Here is a 19,704-nt window from a genome sequence, read left to right on the forward strand (position 1 = left end):
TTTGCTGGATTTATTATTTTTACAAGATAAATGCAACATTTTACATTGGAATTTACGGGCGTGTGGCAAAAAACGACAACAACAGCAACAACGGCAACAACAGCGACTACAATGACAAAGTCAAATGTCGCTGCACAGTGGGCAGCAAGTGGCAATAATGGCTGCAAAAACGGTGCTCATTAGCAAGGGCTAAAAAGCCTCTTAATGAAGCCAACATTATTATTAAGATAATGTCTATGTATTTATATAATATATTATTATTATTATTTATTTATTAGATAATATAAAAAATATAAATCTAAAAATTATTAAACGTGCTAGCTACGAGGGCCATCGACGGTATAATTATTTAGAAGTATTTATATACACATAAATAAAAAAAAACTAACAAAAAAGTTAATAAGAAATTCAATTTTTTGTTTCAAAGCTTCATTTTCTAACAAAACATTAAAATATATATTTTTTCCATTGATTTATTGATTTTATGATTTTTGTAAAATTTTTAATGATAGTTTTTCGTTTCCTATAAAAGGTCCTGTAATTAATAACATTTACCTAAACAGATGTGTTCTATATTATTTTATTTTGCTTAAGCTTAAATTGCATATTCACATGTATGTATATATGTATACATATATGTATATGTATATATGTATATGATGTATGTCAGCCTTCAAATATTATACGAATATATATGAAGATTTTAGATGTTTAATTATCAATCAATATTTTTATAATTAATTGCATTTTCCATTAACAAATTTAATTTTCCATTTAATTTTTAATTTTTTGGGTCTAAATTGATTTGAATTGAGATACCGTGTATTAGTTCAGCTATCTCAAGGCAACTTTAATTCTTTCCATAATTAACTGAATTTCCAGCACAATTGGCTTGTTTTGTACCAGTGTGCAGCTAGTATAAATTTTACGTGGCGGCAGCAGCCATGGCCAGCGACCATTTGGCCGTTTGGCCATTTGGCCATTTTCGATAAAGCACATTTAAACAAATGAAAATCCTTTGAACAAGGATAACAGCAAGCGGCCAGCCGGTGCGTCCAGACAGCAACAGGATCACGCAGCGTGTGTGTGTGTGTGTGTGTGTGTGTGTGCATACAGGAGAGACCTGCCCAGTTGAACCCCACAAATTGGACTCGCTGCGGCCCACCCCTGGACTCACTTGAGTGTGTAATTGTGTATTTATTTGCGTTATTTGACAAAATATCAACAAGCACAATCAATCCTCAGCAGCTGCCAGGAGGCAGTCACCAGTCGCCAGTCGCCAGTCGTAAGTTGGCATTCGGAAATCGGGTGTCGGGAGTCGTGAGTTCTTCGAGCGCCCCCTCCTCCGCCTGCCCAGTCACAATGCCATTGGCCATTGCGAATGCTGCCATATGTCTGCCATGGTAGCCGGCAGAGAAATCCATTTAAATTAAAGCTGAGCTGCATTCGAAAAGGCATAAATACTGAAGTCGAGCGGAGAAGGGACGCCCGGCGGGGGCTAAAGAGCTGCTGTATTGTGTGTGACTGTGTGTTGTTGCCTTTGCTAACTTTCAATTTGAGCTGAATTCAAATTTAGCCCCGGCAACAGCCCAGGCCAAAGGCAATAAACTCTCTGACTATATTTTTTTATTTTTCTATTTTCTATTTTTTCGTTTGCTATACAGCTGAACTTTGGCTCAATTGTCGCACAAATTTAGAGACTGCAGAGTGCAGGCCCCGGACTCGCAATTGTATCTTATGCAAATTTACGTAAATTAAACAAAATCTTTGGGAAACAGAAAAATAAGTATTTGCTATTTATGTGTATGCAAAACTTGTGTATCGACACTTAACTTATTAAGCAGCGGCTGTTCCCTAAGTTGCTCGACTTTAGTTCAGATAGCCCAGTAGAAAGAGCAGCCGTGCAGAGGAATGAAAATCATATTTTTTATGTAAATTACTTGCATCAACTCGATTTGGTATACAGGGCTGTCCATACTCGACTGATCCACCTGGCTGCCTTATAACTGTTGGCAGATATATTTTTGACAGGAGTATATATTTTTTTTTTAGCTATAAATTTGCATTAGAGTTTGTTATTTTTATAAAAAGATAGAAATATAAGAGGAAAGTTAAAATTAATTCAGTTTTGTCATATTTAAGAAAAGACGTATCTGATTTCAGCAATATTTATAGGTATCTCTCTCTCTCTCTCTTTCTTTCTCTTTTGCTATTATCTCTCATTTAAGTCACATTATAAGCTATTTAAATACCTGCTTAATACCATTTTAATATTGTACAAATTTTCAACTCTAATTTCAGCTTATATATTACCCAAACATGCTCACTTAATGAGTGCTTTTTCATGTACAAAATTCCTACTGGGCTATCCGAACAACACAAAGATAGACTGCGCACATAGATACATATGTGCTCGCCAATAAATGTGTGTGTTTGTGTATGTGTGTGCAATGCGGCAAAGACTTATGGTTTCAGTGCTGGAATTAGAAGCTTTCTGCTTGCATTTGCACCGAGCTGCACTTGTTGTTGTTGCTCTTGTTGTCGTTGGAACATTTGTCGTCCTTGTTGCTGCTGCTCCTGCTCCTGCTGCTGCTGCTGGTGTTGTTGCCCCCGCACTGCCTGCCGTCCACGTTTGCCAAATATATTGCAAATAATTCTCAATATATCGTAAAATGTCTGTTGCTAGTACAGTAAATATGCAAAGCTCGTTTAGCGGTGCAAATAAAGGGTTAGTTAGGTCGCCAAGGGGTAGCTGCAAGCGGCTGAGGGGCACAGCCGGTGTGCGGGGGCTGAGGTAAGTGCTATTTCCGAGAGGCCGTGTGCTTTGCTGCTTGCTGTGACTCTTGGTCACTGCGGCTGCGAGGACTCTTTTGGCGACTTAAATAATGTCGAATGTAGAATATTGTTTAAGGACCAGCCAGAGCTCAGGTCGACTAATTAGGAGCACATGTGCTGCTGCCAATACACACACGCACGCACACACACACACACATATAACACACTGTATATAGAGTGAAACATATGGCGCTGAACTAAATTGACGATGGGTCGCACACTTTGACAGTTAATTTTGCAATTGTATTTCAATAACAATAAATTTTGCACGTACGACATGAGATACGATGTTGTGTACGCGGCTGTATGTATGTGCGTGTGTGTGTGTGCTTCACACGCAATGCAGATAGAGAATGACCACACCCTCCATTTAGCTAGCTGACTGCAGCGCCCACAATGACCAAAACGCATTTGGCGCATACAAATACAAATAGCGCATCTAATTAAATTTTAGCTGCAGTGCACACACACACACACACACACGTACAGTGTGGCCCCCCTAAAAGGGCAACAACAACTGCTGCTGCACTCTCTGTGCATACACATTGATCAATTAACAGACAATATTTTCATTTGTCAATGGGTTAATTTATAAGCAAATCAATGGCGCTGCATTAAACCCAACCCTCGACGCCTCCCACTGCTGTGTGTGTGTGTGTGTGCGTGTGCTTGGGGGTGTGGCTGCAAGTGTACATGACATTTGTGCCTCATTTCCTCAATAAGGCTGAGCGTGTGCCGCGCCAAGCGAACCATATTGTTAATGGTGCAAAATCCGGAGGGCAAACACACACACACACACATGCACACACACACACATGCACGCTGTCGCATGGCCGACAGGTGCTGCAATGGCCGGCTGTCTGCGCTCTGCATGTGTGCGTGTGTGTGTGTTCGTCTGAGCTGCTGCTGCTGTGGGTCAGCACTCACCCTCGGCTGCTGCTGCTGCAGAGGGTTGCAGACGTATGTATGTGCGCTCTCGCTCTTTCTCAGGCTCTCTCCCTCTCTCTCGCTGACTATTTGCAACTGTTTCGTTCTAGTTGGAATCCCTTTGCCCGAGCAGCAGTTGTTGTTGTTGTTGTTTGGTGTGTGTGCTGGCATTCCATGGCAGACAGCCGAGGAATGCCAAAAGTGCATTGCATCTGTGTGTGTGTGTGTGTGTGTGACTTGCAATTGTTTTCAAAGAAGTCCCCGATCCGTGTGCTAAATGTCAAGTTCAAATGCCAAAGTTCTTCAAATGAAATGATGCTTCGCCTGCTCGTTCCCCCAGCCCCCCTCCCCTTTCATTTCATTGTTGTTGGCCGCCTCGTTGCAGCTGCAACTTTATGATCTGTGAATTTGTTGCCAATTTGCAGTTGTTGCTTTAACCGTTTAGTTAATTTGGCGAACGCGCACAACTTTTACACGCGTTCCAAACAATTTCTGGTTGGCCACGAGAGATCTGTGAGCGAGTGTGAGCGAGTGTGAGTGAGTTGAGTGAATCAAAGATATTTAAGCAGGTTTATAAGGCAATTTAGAGAAATTTATGTGAGATATTGTATTGCATACAGTTATGTTCTTTTTCTCTATTTTTATAGAGTTATAGCAAGTCAAAGGCTACTCACGAATTTACGTTGATTAATTTTACATTTACAAAAAACATATATATAGATATTCTCTCTCTCTTTCTCTCTCTCTCTCTCTTTGAGCCTTTTGAGTCTTTCAAGTCGCTTAGGAGCTCTTAAGAGCTCTACAAGCTGCAAATAAATGTTTTCTATGTCAAGCGCACAAACATGTCTATGCGTGTGAGTAGCTTATTCACACAAACACACACACACACACACACATATATATATATATACGTTTATACTTGTGTACGTATTTATAGTATGCTTGTATTTGTGTCTCTTCTAGTTGGGCGCGTGTGTTAAGCTTCACTTGAATGTGATTTATGTGATCCGTTTCAAATTTATTGCCACAAGTTTTGTTTGTACACACACCAAGTGTGTATGTGAGTGTGTGTGTGTATGTAAAACGCTTTCATTGTAGAATTACCGCGTGGTTCGTTGCGCTCCCCATAATGCTACTACAGTTGTTGTTGCTGTTGCAATTGTTGTTGTTGTTGTTGTCACTGCGCCCAGCAACTGCCAAGTGACACAAACAAACGAAAGTACAAATACACGAAAAAATATGTAAAGAAAATGCCAAGGAACGGCACAAACCCCATAACAACAATGGGTTAGAGGGAGACAGGGAGAGGTACAAGGGCAACTCTGACTAAGCAATGCCCTACCAATTGCAATTGCCATCGCAATTGCCTGCAGTTGATGGCCTTATGTGGGCCATGGCATTAAATGATTGAATTGAATTGCCAACTCTGCATCAGTCGGCTTCCTCTTGCCCACTTTTGTGGCGCTTGGCTAGCGCCTACTTAGAGCTCGATTCAGGTCTAAGCCTGCTGCCAGCTGTGGAGTAGCTACAGCTGCTTGGCCTGGCGTTTAGATGCCAGAACGTGACAGGCATTGTAAATGGGTATATTCTGTGTGCCTCAGTTGTCAGGTGGAGCTCGGAGCTCGGAGCTCGGTGCTCGGAGTACTCAAAGCTCGTTTGCCACCCCCGCCTTGTGCCACGCCTCGCACATGCTTAATAAAGTTATGAAATTGCAATGCGTGCGTCGAGTTTTGCAGTTTTAAGTGACATTTGTGTGACAGACATGCGCGCGTGCATCCGTGAGTCCGTTTTCGTGTCACGCACAGCTGTCAGAAGTTGCTGCAGATGGGCCGAGCAGATGCGGGGTGGACAGCTGGGCAGATGCATAATGCATACAATGGGAGAAAGTGGACAAATCTTGCAGCCAGCAAATTCCGTTTTAAATCTTCTGAGTTTTTTCTAGTCTTCTCTATTTGTTTACAAAGTATATTATTTAATTATTATTATTATTTTTTTTTTATTATTTATAAAATGATTACTAGATTCTAATATCAGTTAAAATCGAATAAATAGAAATTTTAATAAATATTTAATATAATTATTATTTTTAATATTTATAATTTATATATATATGTATTATTTTTATTTTAAAATTTTTGGTAATGTGAGCGTATTATTATTATAATTTATAGTATTAATATTATTATTATTTTTGTTAGTTTTTTATTTCAAAAAGTTATACAAATATTTTATAAATATTTGAAAATTTTATAAGTTCTTAATTTAATTAATTTATTCTGTAAATTGAAAATATTTTTAATAATTGATATCATATTTAAAGCATTGTAAATAAATTAAACTCATTTTTATATAAAATGTGTAAAGCGAAATAAATCATAAAAGTCTTTGGAAATTGTAATGAGCTTTTAAATTAGTTAGTTAATTAGTGTTCGTTATTAATTTTCTTTGTTCAACTATTTTTTGTAGTTTAACCATCCAAATTATATTTGTAAATTTATTTCATATATCATATGAATTACCCATCAATTTCTTTGATTTAATCATATTCCACTGTTCCTTTACTGGCCGAGTTTTTCCTTGCGCTTTACGCAAATGTTTTCAATGCGAAGGTCAAGTGATTTGTTTATGAGCCCGGGACGCACAACGGTTAGCAATTTGTTGTGACATGTGTAAGCGGCACGCCAGCAACAGTAACATCAACAACAACAGCAACAGCGACAACAGCAACAGCGACAACAACAACTCATTAACCCATGCTGAACTCTGAAGCTCCAAGAAAGCAAGCAGCCAACCAACCAGCCAACATCTGTAAGCAGCCAAGATCGTGACGCTGAGCAGGCGGGGAGGGGAACAGGAACCAACTGACAGCTACAAAATTGAGTTAGTTAACAGTTTTATACGCAGGCGCGCAGATTTTGCGTGTTGCGCGCGGAATGCAGCCAACCGGGAGATGGCCAAGCGAAACTGAAGACGGTCGACGGGACAGATAACACCCAAGTCTCCAAAGTCCCCAAGACTCGACTCCGACTACTACGACTCTGGGACTCGAGCCAACAAAGCAGCCAAGTGACACTCACAAAATCTGACAGAGGCAGCGGCTTTAGATGTTTCTCATTGTTGTTGCTGTTGCTTTTGTTGCTGTTGCTGTTGTTGCTGAGTGACTAGCGCGCATGCGCAGCCGTTTTGCTTTATTACAGCGAGAAGGAGACGGAGCAGGACTCTGGACGCTGGACGCTGGACACTGGCCACTGGCCGGAGTCAGGCGTGCGCAGGCGCGCCAAGTGACACATGAAAACGAAATGAAAATGACAGTGGCAAGTGACAGCATCGCCATCAGAGGCAGTCGTTGCCATAGACCCAATGACACTTGCTTAAATTGTGCCCAACATATGCAATTAAGTTTCATTTGCCTTACAGGTATATGGAATTTTTGATTTTATCATTGATTTTAGTTAATAATGAATGAATTAAAATGAAAACAAATTTTGTCTTATTTAGGATGAGAAAAGAATTATTTAACAAACTTTAAAGGTGGATCATGATTTTGATATAAATAAGTAAGTGTTTTAATCTTAGAAGCAACTTCTGGAATATTTATATAGCTTTGCTGTGATTAAATTGCGAATGCATTGAGCTTAAGGAGGAAAGTCCAAAGCTACTTAAAAATATGAATAAAATTTAAATTTTAAATATACTTTGTATTATATTATCTTTGAATTTTAAGAAGTATTCGAATGTAGACTTTATAACTTATATAATTAAATTCTCAATGTATTTCTCACTCACTCAGGATATCAAAATCTTAAAGATATTTATTTACTTCAAAGAAACATAGTGATATATATTTTGCTGTTTTATATAGCTCAAGCTGCTTTGTTCTATTTTCAATCTTCGTTTACTTCAAGCATATATTAATATACTTTACCATATTTTATTTTATTTATTTATTCCCTAGCTGCTTTCTCTCTTCTCTTCTCTCTCGCTTCTACCTCTTTCAGCTCGTGTCATTGCGGGACTTAAGCCGACTGCAACTGGGACTTGACCATTGTAATTTCATTTGTAATTAGCTGAATGCGGCATGAGTCGCTTCTCAAATGGCACAGTGGTCCGCAGTGGGCCAAAAAGTGTAGCCAAGTGCCAAAAAAAAAAAAAAAAAAAAAGAAAAACTGCTGTTGCTGCTGTTGTTGCTTGGCTGTTGCTGTTGTTGTTGTTGTTGTTGTTGAGTTTTTGGTGCGACATTTTGGTGCGCCGTATGCCATATTTTATTTCCATTGCCAAAAGTGTCATGTTACAGAGATTTATGTGCGCTGTCACCACGGACGACGATGCTGCTGCTGCTGCCTTTTGAGCCATGTTTGTTGTTGTTGTTGTTGTTGTTGTTTCTGTTGCTGGGCAGTTAAGTGTAAATGCGTATGCATATGTGTGTGTGTATGCGTGCGTGCGTGTGTGTGTGTGTGAGTTCACGCCCAAAATGTTGTCATGTTTTGTGACGTAGAGAGAATTTTTATATGTATAAATAAAAATGCGTTGTCTACCAATTCAAATGCACGATAAGCAACACCAACAGCAACAGCAGCAGCAACTCGAAATGCTTGACTCTCTGTCAGTTATCAGCACACACACACTTGCACACTCTCATACTCACACACACACACACAGACACATTGGGTCAGGCATCCAATCAGTGATTTATGAACGACCGTTTTCATTGGAAAGTGTTGCGGGAGTCGTAGCTGTAGGCCTTCTAGCCATTCGGTTCTAGTCGCACTCTTTTACCTGTTTCACGGCTGGCCCAGAGCCTCCCAGACTGCTGACACTTTCTTTTTCCTTCACTTCATTTGCAACAGCAACGACGAGAGCAAGCAGCAACAGCAGCAGAAATTGGCGCCAGAGGCAAATGGTTCGATGTGCATTGGCTCTGTTTGGGCTGGGCTCTGGGCTCAGGTGTCAATACACTCGCATTTGGTAGCCGCAGAGGCGGCCATTCGACATGCCCCTGTTCATACCCAGATCTCAATCCCAATCGCAAACCCAAACCTAAACCCAAACCCAATCCAAATCCAAATCCCAATGCCCAAGTCAGAGCCAAGCACTGACAATGACATATTTGGCTGGCACTTTCATCGCACGTCCATGTTAATATGCTCAAGATTTATTGCCTCTCGGTGACAAAGGAAATGGCATTGCATGTCAGCTGTTGGTTATAGTTGTTATTGTTGTTGTAGTTGTAGCTGTAGTTGTCGTAGCTGTTGGTCTATGTGGGCACCATTTTGTTGCTCCTGCGGATAGTTGCATAATTTTTATGGGCGCTCGTTAATAGATCATCAATTGAGATTGGAAACCATTTCGATTAGCTGTGGTGGGTCGCATTCGAAATTCGTTTGAATTCTGAAGAGACGCTTCGGAATGTCGCTTCGATAGTGGATGCTAACAGAAATTCAGAGAGCAGCTAAGTGAGAAGCCAACAGCATTTTTTTTTTAAATTTAATTTTTTAATACAACTCGGAGTAAATGGAATGAAGGGCATTACAATTTAGAAATTAAATTTTTCTTTAATAATTGTATATTTCCCCAATAATTGTGAAAGTAAAATGGGATGAAAGTGAAATGGATAAGTTAAAAAAAGAAAAATGCAATGGAAATGCAATTTAAATTCGCTCGAATTATTTAAGAATTTCCCATACAAATTAAAGTGTAGAAAAAAAAAAAAAAAATATATATATATATATATATATATATATATATATATATATATATATTTTTTTTTTTTTTATACGTTTTGCACATTATTCTGACAATAGATAACGATAAATATTCAAAACATTTTCTGTAAATCAAGCAAATTTTATTAGCATTTCTATGAAGCTCGTTAAAAAAGCTAAATGCCATAAAATCAACGCGAAATCTAATTGGAAGATCCGGGTGTAATATAGGTGCTCAGTATAACACTTTTTACCTGGCGGCTGTTATACGCCTCGATCAGACCTCTAACATCAAACGCAACTCCAAGTGGAGGCAGCCGCAACGAACGCGCACGGCGAATATCGTATACGATCAACAAGAATCCAACTAGCCAGCAAAATGTTCCAATTCGAATAATAAAAGGTGAGATTCATTCAGACGCAACGCTGAGCGCACATAAATTAAATGAAAACCGGCTGTGGCTGAGCAAAAAGATGATCAATCACCTTGCCCAACAAGAGAGAGAGAGAGAGAGAGGGGATAGAGAGCGAGAGTAAGAGAGCGAGCGAGCAACTGAGAGCATGGCATACCTGCGCGCTCTGAGCAAGCAGTTGAGCAGCTCGCTCAGGTGACGTTTGTGTATATTTCGTTATTTTTGGTATTCTATTTGCTGTACCTGTAATTCAAAATGGGTTCACATAGACACAGGCACAGATACAGATGCAGCTACAGGCACAGTTATAGCTACACAGGTTGCATTTACGACTTGACTGATGGCCTCTGCACTTGACTAGCGGAGATGGCGGTGACATGACGTGAGTGTCGCCTGCGCTGCGATCAGCTGATCGCCATGATGGCCGCGGCCAAAAGCAGGTTTCCGTCTGGCTCGTTATTAATCATTAGCACGCAACAAAGAGAGTGAGCGAGAGTGATATAAAAGAGAGCAAGCAAACATTTGAAATTTGAATTTTGATTTTGAGCTGGAAATTTATGGGCCAAGCACAAGCCGACGGTTCACACCGCGCGACATGCACAAAAGTCATTTATTTATTTCGTTTGACCTAGAATTTTTGGCCAGCGGTAGCTGCGATTCCTATCTCCGAGATACGCAAGCTCATAGCACACACACAAAAAGAAAAGAAAAGAAATAAATATATATATGTATGTATATGGCATAACAGACACACGCACTTCCGCTGCCAAGGGGCTGAACCTGAAGCCTAAGCCCATAAATTATCTACTCCACTTCTGCTCCTGGCCGGGCCGAGCTTCGTCGCCTCAGCGCTGCCTTCGCAAATCATAAGGAAATTTGTGCAAAGCAAACGAAACTTGGCAAACGCTGCCGCTTCAGTCGAACTCCTTCATTTGCCAGCTGACCGCCGTGGCAGAATGTGAATCGATCCGGCTACCAGCGCGCCGAACGGTATCTCCATAGCCCCAGATCCTATCGCAATCGCTATCTGACAGAGGCCCCAGTTTCTGATTCAGTTTCGGTATCGGTGCGCTGGCTCGGTTTACCGCCGGCATTTCGCGGACAGAGCGCGTGTGTGTGCATGTGAGTGTGTGTGTAAATATTTTGATGTGCAGCAAATTGCTTTTTGGCGGTTAATAAATTTCCAAATTAATTGACTAATTGCATACCTACAGCGTCGTGCAGCCCAAGCGAGATAAAGCGAGAACAAAAAGTATCTCAAGCAAGTGCATTTCAACGCGGATTTCTTATCGAGAATGCGACTTCGGCTGCCCCTCTATGGATTTACGTTCGTAATTACGGCTCTAATGTCACAATTGCCAGTTGCAGTGACAGAATCAGATACAGATACATATATGTATATCTATATATATCTCTCTCTATATATATAAAACAAATGTCCGCGAGTTCCATAACATTAACAACAAATGCATAGTGGGCGTGTCGCCGCCCCAAGATACCCGGATAATACGAGTGCAACCGTTCATTAGCCGCCCCGTAAGCAAATGAAGCAAATGCAACGCAAGAAGCAAAGCAAATAAACGTGCTTCGCGGTCTCCCTGGTCAAATGCCAGCGCTTTGGCCCCACAATTACAAAATTATCATTGCTTTAAAGGTATTCTCCATTTTAATACTTTTAATGGATGCGTTTAATACCCCGACTCGCACAAATGTGTAATTGTTTGGCAAATGTTTGAGCTCCGACTTGCCTAAGATAATCAAAGTTTATGGCACAACTGAATCTATTCGAATATTGCATCTGGGAATTCGAATTGACAGTAAAAGTTAACTTTTTGGTTGAATGGAGCGACATTTGTTTACACAAAATACATTCATGTTAATGTGGAATATTATAGTGTATATGTGTGTGAATATATGTATATATATGAATATATGTGTGTATTACTTCTTAGATGTAACCAGACAAACAGTAGACTAAGATAGAATATCAAAATGGAAAACGAATTCATATATGAGAATATTTGAAGCTAAACAACGAATTTTTAAATTCATATAGATATATTCCTAAATCAAGTGTACTTTATATTGCAACTTTTACTAAAAGAAACGAAATTATCTTGTTGCCTTCCTCCGCGATTCTCATAAGTTCAAGTATAGCAGTTGAGATAAAGCAAGTGGGATCTATGAGTGAGTGAGAGATATCAGTGAATGTCATTTGTATATTATTTATTGATTTTTTTATATATAAGATATTACACTCCTCATATTCACTGCTGTATATTGCTATATATATTCTGCATATTAAGTTCATATATGCTCATCTAATATCTAGCTAAAATTTGACTTTGCACTCTTTCTATTTTCTGCTATATAAATGCTGTATATTCATTTTCGATTGTCACAATCTAAATACTATATACGAAATATTATTCTATTCAAACTAAAATTTGTCCTATAAAAAAAGGAAATTAATAAATAAAATGTTTTATTCCTCTCAGAATATGCTTAAGTTTGATTTCTTAGTTAATATCAACTTGACAGCACTTTAGTGGCCTACTTATTTTTAGCCCGCCACACAGCTAAAGTCTCTGCTACGACAGATCCTCCGCACAGGCCATAATCCACCTGCTTTATAACAATATTAACAGAAGTTTAACACAATAACAATTCATCCGCCAGGCTTTGGTCCAAGTGTTCATTACAGCAATGAAGCCGAAATTACTAATTCATTAATTGAAACCCGGTGGTCAGCTTCAGCTGTCGTTGTCCACTCTGTCGCCTTATCTGCCACCCACTCTCTCTCCATCTCTCTCTCTCTCTCTCTCTCTCTCTCTCTCTCATTCCCTCTGTACTTGCTGCTCATGTTTCTATGTTTTCGAGTATGTCCATCCACGTGCTGCAGATGCCAACGGTAAAATGGAAAGTGCCGTGTGCCATTTTATGAAGTGTCTGCTGTCCGGGGTCCAGGACAACACTTACGCTTGCCGAACTACAAAATGCTCCCCAGTTAATAATTTCGAAGTCTCTGTGTGTGAGTGTGTGTGTGTGTGTAGGTGTGAAATCAAATGTAACTGCACGTTGAGTGTGCGTGCGTATCTATGAGATACTTTGGTTGAGTTTCGCTCAGCTTTGATGTTTACGTTGATGACCAGAATGATGGGCTTGTTGATTTGCTGTACATTTGCCTAGAGCCACTTTTGCTCTGCATAACAAGACATAAATTGAACGTAATCCAATGAATTGAAAAACCTTTGACGCTTCGCCTGCTCTTCCTCTATAAAGTATTCATATCTCCTCTCTCTCTCTCTCTCTCTCCGTCTCCCTCTATTCATTGTCTGCTCAAACGTTTTATGCTCCATTCATGCCAGCTCTTTTCTGTTTTTTTTTTTTTTTTTTTTTGCAGCTTGCCCCAAAAGCATATGTGAAATTTTTGCACTTTGGCCGCATTTACACTTTGCAGATACTTTTTTTGGCGACTGTTAGGACGGACATTTGTCCGTATTGCAGGTGCAGCTAGCGACGCGGCAGCCTCGTTCGTTTGTTGTTGTCTGGGCGCTTGTTATGTCTATGAATATGAATTATGGAAATTGCACAGCAACGGCTAGCAAAGCGCATGACAAGGACAACAGCCAACAACAGCCAGCAGACAACAGACAACAGGATGCAGGACACAATTATAGCTACGAGAGCTCGTTGTTCGTTTCTCCCACTCTAAGCGAGATTTTTCTTCTACCTTTCTTTTTTTCATTTTTGGGCGAGATTTTTATGGAGGTCGTTGGTACAGTGACCAAATTTCAGTGGGTGGCAGGCAATCGACACAGTATTAAAAGCGAGAGCAAGGCCCAGCAAACGTAACTATTGAAATCGCTTTCAATTCTATCCATAATCCGCTTAAGAATGTTCCATAAATTATATTAGCCAGGCAGAGTAAACAAAAGGAATGACGAAATTATACGATGAAATGAAATTCGCACAGCCCGCGGTCACGCCCCCGCCACATTTGCCCAGCCAGCCGACATTTACATTTAATGCTTGCAAATTTAACAAATAATATTCAATTAACAATTTGAATATGAATTTATTACAGGGGCCAGTCCGGCCGGGGGCCGGCCCGCTTTTTAAAGTGGTAACAAGTCCGAGACATCGAACCAGAGGGTTAACACGGCGCGGGCCGGGCGCGGGGCGAGCGACGAGCTGCCGGCCAAGTGGCCGACTTGTTTGCCCAGCCGGTGGCAACAGCGAAACAGTGAAACAGCCAAAGACGCACTAAGCCAGCCAAAACGAAAGCGAACAGTACGAAAAAAAAACAAAAACAACAACTGAAAAGTTATGTGAAAAAGGTGGGAAAATGCAAGCATTGTTAGTCTTTAGCTCAGCAGCAGCAGCAGCAGCAGCAGCAACAACAGCAGCAGCAGTGCTTAAAGGTAACGATGCATGCAACATTGACGCTGCCGCCAACGGAAGCCGCGCAGGAAGCACAAGGAGCACGAGCACAATTCCTGGCGGCCGCACATTTCAATAATTATTAACTGCAACATGCAACATGGAGCAGCCGCAACACACACGCACACTCACACGCACACGCTCACGCTCACCACACCACAGCGCACAGAGCAGCGCAGCGCAGTCTGGACAGCGTGCTACGTGCAACATGCAGCACAGTAGCCGCTGCCACAATTCGTATGCGATTCTGGACCTCGGACGCGGCCGCGCCTGCAATTATCAAAACTTGTCCAAATTGACATTTTTTGTAGTTTTTTGTTGTTGCTGCTGCTGCTGCTGCTGCTGCTGCTGCTGCTGCTGCTGGTGTTGCTATTGCTGTTGCTGTTGTTGCTGTTGTTGTTGCCAGGCCAACCGCGTCGTCGTCGTTGTCGTGCAACGGGTAGCACGGCCATTGGCATTTGCCACGTTTTGGATTTTGAAATGCAAACACGGCATTTAATTCTATTAAGCCCGCAATTTAATTATCTCTTTGGGGGAAAATGTCATGTTCAATGTCAGCAGCACTGCGAATGCAAGCCACGCCCACTAAATGCAAGCCCCCCCATTCTCTTACACAGCGCTTAGTTTGTTTTAGCTGTTGGGGCTCGAGCTCTCTGTTGAAATGAGTGAGAAATGACAGCGAAATTATGAGATTTTAACTGTGACGCAAAAAAAAAAAAAAAAAAAAAAAAGAAAAAAAAGGTATATATATATATAAATTCTAATATTTATTATTTTAGTGTAGATTAAGCTGACGGAAGGCTTAATGGATGGGCGGGGCACGGGTTGAGCGACATGGCAAATGGAATATACTAGCAATTCCAATGTTTGTTTATTTGTTTAGTATGAATAATATAACGAACTTTGATTTGATTATTGATAACTAAGTTAATAGATGTCATTGAAATATCTGACCTCTAGTACTATAGAACTGTTGCCTTTGCTATATTAATGTTTCATATAGTATTTGATTAATTTTGATTACAGTTCACTTGAATATTTCATCATTTCGGGAATATAATTAATAAAGCAAGAACAAAGAAAGTAGAATAGATTTCTATGTGTTTTCAAATATTCTTGAACTTATTCTCTTTTGAATCTAGGATCTACAATCTTTCATTATCGAACTTCACTTATATATGTTTAATCTTAAATCTACAATCTTGAATTATGTTTCTCGAATTTTCCATTTAAAGTTTTCATTTTTCAATATATGAAGTTAAAATCATAATATTAGTAAAAACATTCATATTCAAATATTATTAAATCAATATCTGTGTACAGCTGATATTATATTATGCCTTCTCTCAATCCATTCCCCAATATACATTCTTTTCTTTTCATTTAAAGTCTCGATCCGATTCCAGCAAACTATCGTAATAATATTATTTACTATATACTTTATTACAATGTTCGACATCGATATTAACAGATCGTTTCACTGGGCCAAGCCTCTGGTAATAAATATCCACTCACTTGGCCAAAGTGATAGTTCTTCACGGTGGCAGTCAGCTTGCCAGCTCCAATCTATATCTGGCATCTTATCGAGCTCTAGACGGTTGCCAAGTGCCAAGTGGCCAAGGAGCTGCCCACCGCAGCGAGGATGCTCTGGGGATGCCAACGCTCACGCTCGAGCGTCGGGCTGCCCACTTGCTGTGTCTGCGCCAATATTTAGCTACCGATTTGCACGAGATAATCAATTGAATATAGTCAATAATAAGCAGAGGTGTAGGCAAAGGGGGGCAAAAGGGGGCGAAGAGGGCGAGGACAAGTCTGAGTGGCGCGTCTTCGTAATTTTTAGCCTCGATGTATGCCTTGTGCCGGCGATTCATGTAATTTGAGTGGAGCGGCAAACAAGCTGATTCACTGATTCAGTCGGGCCTCTCGAGCTTCTCTCAGTCTTTCAGCTGCGCATTCTGTCAGTCTGCCAGTCCGTCAGTCTGTCAGTCTGTCAGTGGGGCAGTCTGTGCGTATAATTGGATTTTAAGAAGTAGCTGCTTGCAGTCGTCGACGCGCTGATTGATAAGCTGGCAACGCAAGAGGTTCCACTGCAGATGCCACGCCTCCAATGGCTGCTGGCCACAGAAGTTGCCGCTGGCCAAAAGGGGGGGCTGGCTGAGGTGACTGTGGCTGCAACGTGTGGCTGCTACTTGACTCTGTTTAATGTTAACATTAATTGCACTGCCGTTGCGTGCTGTCGGGCTGCATTTGGTCTAATCAGCTCGCCGGGGCCGCATGAAGCCGACGAATCAATCATTTCCACACGAACTGGGGCTGGCGCATTTGAGTTAACATTTGACGCCCAAGAGGAATTCCGCAAGCTTTGACGCCCTCCGATGGCTTCCTGGAGAGTGTGGCACCAACACCTTATGCTAATTTCTAGCTACTTTGCGGTATTAGTATAGGAGCTCTACGATTTTTTTTGTTTAGACTACAGCTTAACCAGTTTCCTCAGCGAAATAAATTTAAAATATAAACGAAATAAAAATGTGGAAATTTTCTTACCCATGTCTGTTGATATGCCGCCGTATTGTGTTAAATCAGATCTTATCTTACCTGAAAATGCAGAAGACCAGAGAGGAGAAACGTTTAAAAAATGTTAAAAAATTGTTCAAGGCTCCGCCAGCAGGCTCCAAGCCCCAAAGAGAGGGCAGAGGGGCACAGCCAGAGCAGAGCGTTGCATGAGGCATTAACGCTTAAGCAGCCGCACGTGTGGTGCAGGCCACTCGAGTAAATTGAAACTAAGCTTTGTTGTTGCTGCGGCTATTGCGGTGGAGGAGGTGGCTTGGTGGTGCTGAGTCTAAGTGTAGCCTAAACAGTAGCCGATTAAAGTGTTCTTTTGATCTTTAACCTATGTAGGCTACTGAGTGCATGAGCAAAGCAAGACAAGACTTGTTCAATCTGCTATGGATTGCCATCTTGCAGAGTAAGAATAAAAGAGAGCTTGGCCAATTTATGTTAATGAAAGGGTAGAGGATTGAATTGAAGAGAAAAATTGAATTAGATTGACGATGCTTTGCCCATGATTGATTCAAATGATATATTGAGCAGATACTACTTAAGAACTGATGAAACTAACTGTAAACGTAAACAGGAGAACCATTATCAATAGAATTTCCCAACCCGTTCCTCTAGGAACTTCCATTGTTTTTCCATATATCGCGAGGTATTTGAGGCCACTTGACATTTCGTCTGGCACTACAAGAGCCATTTCCATAAGCTCTGACCAAGCCCACTCGCAGGAGCCCCAATACCCTTCCACTGGCCATGCGCCAACGGGACGTTGGCACCGTCTCCGCCTCCGCCTCCAACTCCTGCTCTGTCTCGTGTATCTATTTTTTTATATTTTCTTCTTTTTCACAATTTTTAACGCCGTTTGTTTGTTTACGCCGTGAAAGTGCAAAATGTAAACAATCAAAATGCCAACGTGCTGGGCGGGGAGTACTAGGGGGCGTGGAGGGCTGCTTGGAGTCATTGAAGGTGGCACAGCAAAAAGGTAAAGTATAAAAATATGATTTAATGGCAGCGATAAAACACGTGTGTATTTAAATATGCGCGCCTGGCGCCTGAGTAAACGTAATTTCCAACTGAAGAGCAGAGAGCGAGAGCGAGTGCGAGAGAGAGGGAGAGAGCGACTGTTGCAGACACAGACGGACAGCCAGATGCAGACGGCAGACAGCAGACACAGTGCTCAAAAAGAAACAACAAAGAAAAATATGAAATTAAAAAGAAGAAGGAAACACAACTATGAGGGGCAGACAAAGCCAAGGGGGGCGGGGAGGGGCTGTGAGCAGGGGCGCCAGCTAAAAGTAAACGGAAAATTTGACAAACGTTATTTTTTGCAGCAGCAGCAATGAAAATTATGAAAATGCTATGAGTGGAAAAAAGGGGGAGCAAAAAGAAAAAGGGGCAGCCACTTTAGACAAATTCAAACAAATGGTTGGCGGCTCGCCGTGGCGTCGGCAGAGCCAGGAGTCTGCGCGAGCGAGAGAGAGAGAGAGAGAGAGCACAAGTGAGGGGGAAAAAGTGTTTATAAAAATTAAACATTTAGTTTGCGGCTTGAGCTGGCAAGCAGTTCGTCAAGTGCAGCAGCTGAGGCATACCCTAAGCTCTGCGCTCCGCGTGGGGTGTCTTGTGTTTTCACACCTCGCGCATTTGGCTGATTTTTATGACTCTTTAAAGGCGGCGCACGCTCTTGACAAATACCCAGCCGCATAAATGAGCTAGCTAGAGAGAGAGAGAGGGAGGGAGGGAGAGGGAGCGAGAGAAAGGCCAGTGAGAGTGAGAGGCTGCGTTTGTTTGCTAGATCTTCTTAGCGCTTTTATTGCCCATCAAAGGCGCTGATATAAATCTTAATTGCCGACCCAAATAAATAGCTGGCACATTGAGTCAGACACATGTCAGCCAGCGCATATATATACTTTATACTATATCATATCGCACCGTATCGTAGCTGAGCAGTAGCTCTCTAAACTTAAAGTCGTTGCCAACTATTCGGCTGGGCTCTCTTCACTTTCGTGGAGAAAACTCGTTAGCTATTTAGCATAAACACTTTCCAGCCATGCGACAAGTTTGACCAGCAACTGATAAGAACTAAAACAACAACAACAACGACGACAACAGCAACAGCAACCAGAGCCAAACAAGTTGCAACGAAAGAAGTCATTAAGGAAACATTAAATTGACATTAATGTTGTAAGGCGGAGGCGGAGGCGGAGGCGGAGACGAAGACCAAGAAAGACCCCGCTGGTCAGACTACGAAGGTGGAGGCCCACTCGTTGGACACCGAGGCGCCAGGGGCAGGTTCGTAGGGTTTCGAGTTCAATGTACGGCTGTAAATCAAAATCTTTGGTCTATAACTCACGCTGCTCAGAAGTCGTATATAGCACATCGATTCTCTTTTACCAAATATTTAAACTGGTATAACAGTTACCCAGTTCTGCATGCCGCACTCGTAAATCACAGATTGGAGACTCGGCAAACAGACTGCGGGCTACTGTTCAGGTCGAGTGAAAGAGTGCCAATGGGCTAGCAGAGGCTAGGTAATGGGTGGCTAGCAAAATGCTCTTGCCCAGGCATGAATGGGAGATTTAGTGTATAACGTGAAGAATAAATTTGTTTCAGAATTAAGCTTAATTAAATTTATGTACATAAATTTAGAAAGAACAACAATCAATTAATTTTTTTGCAATTCAAATAAAACGTATCTTCTATTATCTATGAATTATGTTATCTTAATATGTATTTAATTATCTATCTAAAATATTGTTCTGCATGAACAAAGTTTTACTGATGATTTTTAGCCTCAAATTCGAAGAATTTTGATTGTAATCTGTTTGACTATT

At 41.1% G+C, this 19,704-nt stretch overlaps 1 protein-coding gene across 6 annotated transcripts in view; it reads right to left on the minus strand.

The window, feature by feature from the left end:
* The window catches only part of LOC6573700 (homeotic protein ultrabithorax), a 100,443-nt gene that overhangs the window by 71,719 nt on the left and 9,020 nt on the right, over positions 1-19,704 (minus strand). For 3 of the 6 annotated variants that reach the window (XM_015167071.3, XM_001999730.4, XM_044007225.1), the window contains exon 2: positions 16,865-16,915. The exons of the other annotated variants lie outside the window; for them this stretch is intronic. In XM_015167071.3, coding sequence (XP_015022557.1) covers positions 16,865-16,915 — 51 coding nt within the window. The remainder of the gene's footprint in view (positions 1-16,864; positions 16,916-19,704) is intronic. 6 annotated transcript variants of the gene reach the window in all.

This window comes from Drosophila mojavensis, unplaced genomic scaffold, assembly GCF_018153725.1.
Source record: "Drosophila mojavensis isolate 15081-1352.22 unplaced genomic scaffold, ASM1815372v1 contig_16, whole genome shotgun sequence".
Taxonomy (NCBI): domain Eukaryota; kingdom Metazoa; phylum Arthropoda; class Insecta; order Diptera; family Drosophilidae; genus Drosophila; species Drosophila mojavensis.